This window comes from Varroa jacobsoni, unplaced genomic scaffold (genome assembly GCF_002532875.2).
Source record: "Varroa jacobsoni isolate VJ856 unplaced genomic scaffold, vjacob_1.0 scaffold_372, whole genome shotgun sequence".
NCBI lineage: Eukaryota > Metazoa > Arthropoda > Arachnida > Mesostigmata > Varroidae > Varroa > Varroa jacobsoni.
In genome coordinates, this window is record NW_019213274.1 from 17,037 (window position 1) to 27,535 (window position 10,499).

The following is a 10,499-nucleotide window of genomic DNA, read 5'->3' on the forward strand; positions in this document are numbered from 1 at the left end:
TTGGCCCCATTTCGTCTTAGTTTGAACACACATGAGAGAGTCCACAGGACGTTTATTTCTTTGATTATGCGGAATATGAACTGACATTATATGTAACCCAGACATAGTGGCCAATAGTAGTCGTTCGCCTTTTTGCCGGCTGAAGACACGTCCAAATCATAAGATCTGAACGGAAATCATTCACACAATTAGAGCACACAAAAATAGCTTGTAAATGCAGTTAGTTTATGATGACTTACGCACAAAGTCTTCATGTAATGTGTTATTTTACGCATATGAGTATATTCAAAGCAAACACATTAAATAGCCTATACGAAAAACGTAACCCACCGTTATGATAAAATGACTACCTTCGATTATGCATGACTGTGACTATGACTATCCGTAGGTTGACGCGTCGATCGGCGATAATGTTTCATCTGCCGACGCGTAATGCCAATATAGCAAAAATTCTATGTAAAAATTGTTTAAAGCAACTACATGTAGCACGTTATTGACAACGAGCATAAAATTACGATGCCTTAGTTTGCCTTGATAAAAATACACATAAGTTGTCTTACAGGATAAAGCAGACAGATTTTTTCAATTTCTTTGTTAAATTAGTGCGCATCCGAAAAGAAGCGACTTATATAGCCCTATATCGCTCTGGCCTGTGTAGGCAAAAGTCTTGTCACGTGGTATACTCGCAACCCAACGCAATGTCCTTTCGACTGGGGAAAAAACTTAGCTATGCCAGACAATTCCATTTTTTGAAATTTACTTGAAAGAAAAACCAATTACCAGTTGGAAAACTGGGCCTCTTTTTGAGCGCTTGTACTGGGCTGCTTCAAATCGTTGTCACCTCATCCGCGGTTTTCGTTCGCTATAATCATAAACACATCGAAGATTTGGGAAATCCGTATGTGATAGAAACAGCGTAGGCAATCCTATGTTTGACGAGGTTCAAGTGCCCAAAATACCGTAGAAACTTCGTACAAGCTAGATTTTCGTCCATTTCAATTGACCACTGAGATAATTCTAGCAACGTTATTGACACAGCGGATGAAACTGATAAAGAAAATAAACAGCGATAGCTGCAAAAATCGGTAGATAAAAGATCATATTTTGTAAGCGTTACACTGACAAAATTTAAGAGGCAAAGGTTAAAAGCTCCTTTTCACTTCGCGCACTACCATTATTCTAAAAATATGGCGATTGTTTGAAGGCAGAAAGGCTAAAGAACCGCGGAAATATAAAGTGGTGTTTACTCAATTCATCGAGTGCCGTGCCCCAGGGCTTTCGAGAAAAATGAACCACCATAAATATCAAAAGAATCTATTTATAGCGTGCATACTTGATTTTCTTTATCAAAAAGCGCATAAAATTGAAACTCCATTTTTCAGAAACCCCTAACTAAACAGCGTCCACTAGAAAGGTCAGTAAACGGTGTTACTTTGAGCTACCACTAACTTTCCCTATAGCAAAGGTGCGTCGAGGCACACAATTAAATCCATTTCAAAAAAAGAACTATTTCAGATCAAGATGAATTTTATAGCGTTGCCGTACAGAGGTTATATTTGAGAGGCAAGTGGTCCTCGCGTTACGGCTACGTCGAAGTGGAATAACGGAGAAAAGGGCAGCTTTCGCAAAATTGATGATACTGGCTTGTCGAATTTTTGGCCCGTTAAGGTTTTTACACAAGAATATGTTAATGGATTCCTATCAATAGATATTCATATATACATTTGCTAATGAAGCGTCCATTATTTATAGATTGGCGTATTTCATATATCGATGTCCAGATAGCTGTAAATAGCTTACACCTAACCGTTGATATCTCGATGTCCTGTTTAGTCTCAAAGGTTTGCGGACTATGCGATTCATTTTTGAACCGTTACCGTATTAAAGCAATGTATTACAGGGTCAATGAGTTAATGGCGGCGACGTCGTGGAACCCACTTTTCCTTCTATTCGAAATAAATACATCTACAGTTGTTTTGCTTCCCGTTTTGCTTTAGAGCAAGAGAATACAAAGCTTTGGTGTTCGATATGAATTAAAATTTAATCAACCATAAAATTACAATGCTATTAACATTGTTTGCTTCGTCAGCGTGCTTAAAAACTCGTGTCGTAAAAGTTATTTATCAAATTAACTGTAGTATAATACATTTGATATAATTGCTTTTAATTATTGTTGCTTGACGAGAGAAAAAAAGCCACATTGTTAACAGCTGTGACTTTAATAGGTTTGTAGATAGACACCTTAACGGTAGCTGTTAAACGAGAGGTGCACACGTGCTAAAAGAAAACTGCACACATTTTCACCACTGAATAGCGCAAAATCCTAGCGGATTTCTTAGAAACACAGTTAAAATAAGTACCAATTAAGGCCCAGTCGAAATGAGTAGCTTTGGCACCGCTAAATCCTAAACTTAAACATGCATCTGCAAAAGAATAAAACGCGACGGTGTATGGGTTCAAAAAGATCTTTCCCAGCTTCATTTTTTCTTTGCTTTTCACTTTCTTCTAGATGCGAATTTACTGTTAAACATACATCATACATAGATGATAGTTTTGCAGTGCTACGAATTACCTTCATATGCGAGATTAGGTTCGAAGTAGCCCGTCTTGATGCGGAGATGCTCGTCTTGCATATTTTGCACGTACTCCGAAAGTTCCCGTCATCCGGCAGAGGCAACTCGACGTCGTACCATTCGAAGATTGGCGCACGGGCCCCCGCCACCCGACTCCAGCTACCGACGAGTCCACCGCTCACACCAGCTAACGATCCTCCCATTACGTTAGCGTACATCGGGCCCGGTTGCGTCGGTCCTGCCTGCATATCCGGCAGAATCTCCTCACCCATAGTAGACAACAGTACGCTTACTAAGCAAATGTTCTCTTGACAGGTACAATATCAATGCATCTTCGAAGTCGCCGCCAACAACAACAACGACGACGGCTTGATGGGGACTGCGCTCGATCCACGACCCGTTGACTGAAGAGCGGGTAAAACTGTCGACCGTCACTAACGGGATAAGTGCGGCTCGCAGATGCAGAAGTGTTTGCTAGCAACCGCGGCAGCCAATCTCGTCTTCGCTCTCAAAACGGAAAAAATGCTATCATCACTTCTCGCGCCTGTCCAATCCTCGAATAATCAAGATCTCCCCATAGGCGCACGAGGCTTTCATACGTCAGACCATATGCATATACTCAGTCCTGTACGTCGGTCGCTATCCGAATCAGTCTGTGTCTGCATCGGTGGCAGATCAGCATGAGCTGATCGGCGTCTGCCGTGGCGACGACATCGGCTGCTGCGGCACGGCATAAACGGAGACATCGAGCGACCGCTGCTCGAACAACAAAGCACAGCATCGAACACAGCACAGATCTACCGCTACGAACTCACTACGAGACTCAGCAGTGGTGGGCAGACCTTCCGCCAGTCTCAGACAGCGGCTGCAGCAGCGCCAGGAAGCGGGATGCGCTCCGATGGGTGCAGCCGCCGCCGGCTCCAATGCCAGAGGCCCTTCCCCTCTCCCTCCTCCGAATCGCGCTGCGCTCAATCTGCTTTTGGCGCTATAGCGGCGGCAGCTGCTGGCTCCGGGGCATTAGCAGCCGAGCAGCGAACAACTCCGTCTCTAGCGGGAGCAAACAACACGGAAAGCAAGCCCCCGATAGCAGGCGTATAAACGTTGCATGATGGCGATATACGACAAGTTGAACGATGGTAATTAGTGTATTCGTTAAGGGCTACGCTGGAGAGAAACTGTAGACGGTCAGGGTCGATCGTAACCGAGTTGAAGTCGAAAGGACAGTTTGATGCTGTCGAAAGCGTTCAGATGATGGAATAGAGCAGGATCCCGCTCTGGTTGAAATAGGCAGTGGGCTGCTAGAACAATCAGGTTATTTATTGCTTGAAAAGTTAGAAAATAATTGTGTTGCCAATTTTGTTAGGTAAGTGGTAGTTAAGGTTGATTAATAGCACGAGGGAGCTAGTTGTTATCATTAGTTACCATATACTGCTGTCAGATAGTTAACTTTTAGTGAATTTAATGATAAGAATCAGCAGAATGCAGCGGGTTGTGTTGTTTCAGTATGTTGCTTTATCAGATTGTAAATGAATATAAATTGCAACTATCGCTATTTGAGTCATCAGTTCCTAGCTAAATACATATATATAGGGTAGAACGAATAGCTCTGGTTTCCAGACAAAGATTAGCTCAGACCAGCGAAGCACTATTCGATGCGCCCACTGTGCTTTAATCTCCTCTACCCCATATCACAATTACACTCCCTAAACCTTGTTAGAGTTCTCTCCTTTAACCAATGACAAGTATTTCATTTGTAAATTATGGTCTCCCAAGAATTAGCCGATGACAATGAAGGCAAAACTCCTTGAGATGTTGACAGCTTTCAGAGACGGAAATTGATAAACTGATTTTGTATCATCGTCGCAGTTAACTGGTGCCGGTTCTAAAACTAATAGGGGCTTGAAGTGAACGCTTAATAGACACATTCTCCGTTTGGTGCGGGCATGCGCTGTGAATAAGGCGCTCATTGTGTAGAAGCCCTTGACAACAGGATTCTGGGCGAGGCGCGAACTTCACAACTTCCTTAAAGTGCAAGGCAAATCTAACACCTTATAGGATACACTATATAGTTGTCGTATTTCCTCAAATCACTGCGTATGTGATGAAGGAAAGGATCAGATCAAGTACTGTGAAAATGATGATTGATTTTTTGCATTCTAACACGGAAACTGTATTCAAAATGTGTTCCTTGCGGGCTCTTACATGTAAAATTCAATAAAGATTAGTTTTTTAAAATCTCAAATTAAGGTTCAACTGTCATATTGCAACGAGGTACAGCATTCTAGCAACAAGTGATGTCTTATGATGATTTATCTAACTTTTTTTTAACTTAATCAAATTAAGCATAATAAAGAACGAAAGCCATTAGCCACACGCAGGTTTCGAGTAATTTAATAATCTAAATAAATATTTCGATTTTCACGTCCAGTACTGCCGCTAGCCATTGCTTTAGGCTATAAGTTGCTTCCAGACGTCGAAGCTCGGTCTCGAACCTAGGCTATTTTCCCGGTTTTTAAGGCTAGCAGACAAATACTTTACCACTACAGCCTTAGAGGCATGTAATTGAGGCGTCTAGTCGTGAACAATTATCCTCAAACATCTTCCCATTTTGATAATTCCTCTTACAGAACTCGGTCCACCTGGTTATTGACCGGCTATGTTGCTGTCAAAAAGGATTCTCTTTTCAATAATTATCTACCAGATTATTGTCAGAAATTGTTCCTTTTAATTATAGTAAAAATTAGCAATACACTATTCAACGATTTGATTTCGTTTATATCTATCTGACACTGAACGCATGCATACATTCTTATTTCTTATATATATGTATATATATATGTAAGAATATATAAGAAGAACAAACATATATATAAATATATATATATATATATATATATATATTATATTAAAAAATATCTTATAAGTCTTATACACTCGCATAATACCTGAGCAAATGGATGCAAAAGATGATGATTAGTAGCTAGAACCCAAAACGCAGCACACGAAATGCAGTAAATAACTTCAGTAAAATTCTGATTTTATTTAAAATCAAAGGTCGTCTTGTGTTATATAAAGTTCTTTTTTGTTCAGCCGAATAAGGGACTCGAGAAGAAAAAGGGGAATCCACACTGCCAACTGCATATAAAAGCGTGGAGTACGAGCTTTCGATAGAGCTTGAGCTTCCCGTGACCAGTATGTGAGTTAAGAGATGATTGTGCCGTAGCTACAAGAATCAGCGGGTTATGGCCTTGGGAAATGCTCTCAAATTTCTCATAAAAAGGCTTCCGTATAGCCATATATAAGGCGTAATATAATGTCGCTCTGGGCGCGACCTTATTGACGGTAAAAAGTTCTTCGCAATGGAACCAGCAATAGGTATCTGACAAAAACTCTATTCTAGGTCTTAGACATTTGTTTCTCAATTGACATTTTTCTAAGAAAAACAATCAGGTGCCTAAAGCGAATACGATGGTATCGGTAAATGGTTTATGTAGATTTTGATTATAGAATGTAGTTGCAGTAATAGGTCATCAACTTCTATATATATATATCTATATATATATATATATATATATATATATATATAGATATATATATATAGAAGTTGTATTGTTAACATCCGCAACTAAATGCATTTTGTTAAATACTATGCAGTTTTCGCGGTCCGCAAAAATCTATGCCAGTTCTCAATCTTTACTAATAACCTTGTTAGAGCTGGGCAACTAAGTTAAGTACGTTGGCGTGAAATGGCATTTCTATCAAAGTACAAATTTTGTTTAACTTACAAGAAGCGGGTCATGAAGGCTTACACAAATATATAAACATATACGTCTGGAGAATCGGATATAAAGACGATGTTACACGACCGGCTAAAGCTACTAAAAGAATCGCAAATCGGTGTCACATCTTTTCGCAGTTCCCTCATATAGAAGTTGCATATTGACGCAGCCTTTACGCAGAATGATGCAAACGTACTTGAGCGCATATTTAACCTGTCGTATCTACAAATTGAAATTATCCAAAAGTTAATTCGAACTTTTGTTATTTATCGGAACTACGCTTAAAAACACTTGTATATATACACAACCGCTATAAGAATAAAAACGGTTTATTATCTAGGCGCTTGTTGAAGCATGTAACTTGGTCGCTGATTCGTTGTCCAAAAGTTATATTAAATATTCGTAATGAGAGTGCTTCCGTATGTTTTCGAGAAAAATAAGTTCTGTATGTTTTTGGTGTAACAATTTACTAAATATTATATTCTTGAAATCAGTCTTCCGCTTAAGTAGGCGGCGGAAGTACATACGAATCTATAGGACTGACATGCTTCCAGACGCATCTGTAGACGCAGCTAAGGGTTTCCTTTTCATTTAAAGCTTTCGCTGTTCATTCCGATTTTCTTTGGATGCGAAGTGGATTTCTAAAATCCGCTTTGCCATTATATCACAGCCAATTGCTATACTAATTCATGTCCCTTTGTTTTTTCGAGAATTTGCTTTCCTTAAGAATTAAGCGTTAGTTAATAGAAATAAGCGAATGTTAGACCCGCTGCAAATTGAGACAGTACAAAAAGTTTTCGTGTAGTGTAATTAATGAAGTTCTGCTGCGATAACATTTTTGTTATAACCAAATATTCACCACATGCTGCCTTCGTACTTCATTGAAGAGCAAGTATAGCCTAAATGACACGTTGCGGCATCAACGTTAGCTAGGAAAATTTTACTTTATTTTGCCATGAGTCGGAAAATATTTTCATATTGAACATTGCGTAGATCCTACGAGACTCAGCTCTTATAGCGACCATTTAAGTTGCTTCAGGTGAGCTGATTTCTAGATTTAAAGTTTAGCCGCAAACTTACAAATCTGCTCAAAATTGCCACAAGTTTCTGATTGAAAAAGGTACGTGGAGGATATCACAACAGTGGAATAATACGCAGAAAGAAGTTAACGCTGACTGTTTTCAACTATTGCTTTAGATTCCAAACCATTCCATTCCAGTAAGCCATTAATTCCACTGCCATGTCCCATTTACCACTTTTTTCCATTTATGGACTTTGCAATGTTTGGGCTCCATATTCACCAATAATAGCAGACCCAATATTCAAATTTCATTAGGGTAATGCTTCTCGTTTGTAAAATATCGAAAGAACGCTCCCAGTACAACCTTGTTTTTTCGTAGCTGACCCACAGATATGAGCCGTTAGCAATTGACTCAGTTTGCCAAAACCTAAACTAATTGTAGAACAGGCTTTCCGTGTCAGATCAACACACAGTAGACGCACAAGTAGACCTGCCGGCACACATTGTCCTTTGCAGATGGGGCCGGTTATAGCATATATACTGAACAAGAATACGCAAATGACAACAAGGCGGTGACGTTATCTGTCGTCTTTACAGTATTACAAAGTGAAATGTTACTGTTCAGAGGATTTGCCACGTCACGGCACGAAGCGGAAACTCGCATTTTTCGCAGATAGACACTATATGCTATAGCCATACAGGACTGGAAGTATGGGCGGAAAAAATTCTGCCAGCGTTTTTGGCCTGTTTGTGTATCCACCTAAACTCGTACGGAATTGACATTGAGAACACTGTGATAATATTGCTTCAGATACTTGTAGTTCTGTTTCAACCCCGCCAATAATATATATAGTACACAGCGGGTGTAATTAGGTAAAAAAAAAAACAAATAATTGTTCTAGGTAATGTTTCCCTGAATATTCAATTACAGATATCACTATGTTAATAGGTAAATGTTTTTGACTACATGTATCCCAGATAGAACGAGCGCATTGAATCACAGTATAATTGTGTTGGTAACATGTGCTTGAATAATAGTACAAAATTCAACGAAATTCTATCGAATATGCCGTGGCTAGAACAGCTAAACCCTAAATGGTAATGGCCTGAGGTTACTGATTTAAGCCTCTTAACGTTCAAGCTAAGCCGCCATTTTGAAAACTAGGAGCAGCAGCGCGAGACCAATTAAGTGTTACCCAACAACAGATAACCTTATCGCATAACATATTATGTAATGTTATTTTTAATATCTATGACCGACTGTAACCGTAGCTCATGTTCGAGATGGATCAGTGCGTGTATTTTTCTTTACGTGTTTCTCAATGCTAACGCAAATGCTAACGATAGGTAACAGCCCAGAATCACGTTATGGGAGTGAACGCATATAAAAAAGCTAAGTAGTATCAATGTATTTTTTGTTGCATTACAATTAGCCCAAGCTTTTTGAAGTTACGACCTTGTCTTTTCGTCATTATATGCACGAATGTATAGAAGCAATCAGTAATAAAGTTCAACAATTAGTAATTCGAACGCGAACGTGTCATGTATACGCTGACTATCCCGAGAATGACTCTGTTGTCTTTCTTGTTTCAGCGTATTCCCATGATGGCCTGATGAAGAGACACCGTGGAGAAAACAGCGTTTTTGAGAATTGATTTTAAATTTAAAAAAAAAAACTTCCCCGTTAACTCTGATATGAGCAGGAGGGAACATGATTAATTAATTAACAACCATTGAGAACTTACAAAACACAATATAAGCCCACGAGAGAAAATCTATAACAAAACTCCACATTTTTAGCAATCGAATCCGATATACCGCTGTTCTTTTTTCGGGAACGTTTGAATTAGTTTCTAAAAATATGAGCATTTTCGAAATTGTTCGCCTGATTTCTACAGCGGCCCATTATTTAGGCGGGATTTTCAAAGTTGCGCTTAAATAGTAAGATAACTGCAAAAGCCGGTGGTAGTTACAGCAACAATTTAATTACAATCGGAAAACGTCGCAATTGTCACACTGATGCGATATGGAATAACTGTTTAACGTTGCTATGTCCCAATCAAATTTATACTTTTTGCGGAGCTATTATATTATGTAAACTGGAATATTTAGTACATAGTAACCAGACAGTCAAGTCAACATAACGGGATTGTTAATCTAGGGATGCGACAAAAACGTAGTGAAGTGACATGAACGCTAAAATGGTTTACCAAAACAGAATGATGGATAGATTAGCAAGCGGAACTGCAACTGAGTAGTAAGACAAATTGAGAGGAAAACTATAGCGAACTTGAATTCGGGACCTGAGTTCAGGCCAAGCACTTTTGGTTAGACTGCTAGCAGCAAAAAGGCAAAGGTAGATAGCATTAGGTATGTATATAGCATACGGGCGAAATAGATAGACAAGTTTATGAGCAGTAACAGCCGGACGTCGTTATACGATTTGACCCCGTGTAGCACTATTCATTACTACGCCGATTGTGTACAGACTACCGCTGGATCTATAGCTAAAAAAAATAGAAGCTGCGTATCTAGGAGCAGCAATAGAGGACATCATGTCTTATTCAGATATTCAGTGTTCACCTATCAGAACGCGAGTTGCTAAACCGACCAGCGACAGATGCTATCGGTACTGCATACAAATGTCATAATTCAAATATAAAATAGGAGACCTCGTGCGTTATTTTGCATTGTTCTTTGATTTCGTCTATACTCAGATCAGTAAAACGAATAATTATTTGGTATGAGTTACCAGAGTCAGTTCCGGTTACTGATTATCAATCTAGGTGCATGTTTTGTAAGGCTTTTAAGTAGGCATCGTCACATAGGAACATCACCTCCTAAAATATTGAAGGATGATTCCTGACACGAGCATGGAATCCATTTTTTAAGATGTGTGTTGTGTAAGTTAAATTGTATACACGACAGAGTATAGTTTTGTCTTTTTATTCTCTAAAGTGCCTATCGTATTTGTTGATGTCTACTTTTCAGCGTTAGCCGAACTCAATCGCCATGTCCGCGGTCAGGTAGAGGCCATTCAGAAACTAAACGGTCAGTTGATACAGCTTTTGCGACTAAGGGAAAGGCTACGGCACCGACAAGCTCAACATTTTCAATTTGTTACGA

At 39.3% G+C, this 10,499-nt stretch overlaps 2 protein-coding genes across 2 annotated transcripts in view; one reads left to right on the forward strand and one right to left on the reverse strand.

The window, feature by feature from the left end:
* Positions 1–4,931, reverse strand: part of LOC111259840 (zinc finger BED domain-containing protein 4) — an 11,463-nt gene extending 6,532 nt beyond the window's left edge. The window contains exon 1 of the mRNA XM_022832127.2: positions 2,573–4,931. Within this exon, the coding sequence (XP_022687862.1) occupies positions 2,573–2,845 (273 nt within the window). The 5' untranslated portion in view covers positions 2,846–4,931. The remainder of the gene's footprint in view (positions 1–2,572) is intronic.
* The window catches only part of LOC111259841 (uncharacterized), a gene marked incomplete at its 3' end in the record, with an annotated part of 23,648 nt that extends 13,149 nt beyond the window's left edge, over positions 1–10,499 (forward strand). The window contains 1 exon segment of the mRNA XM_022832128.2: positions 10,365–10,499. Within this exon segment, the coding sequence (XP_022687863.1) occupies positions 10,365–10,499 (135 nt within the window).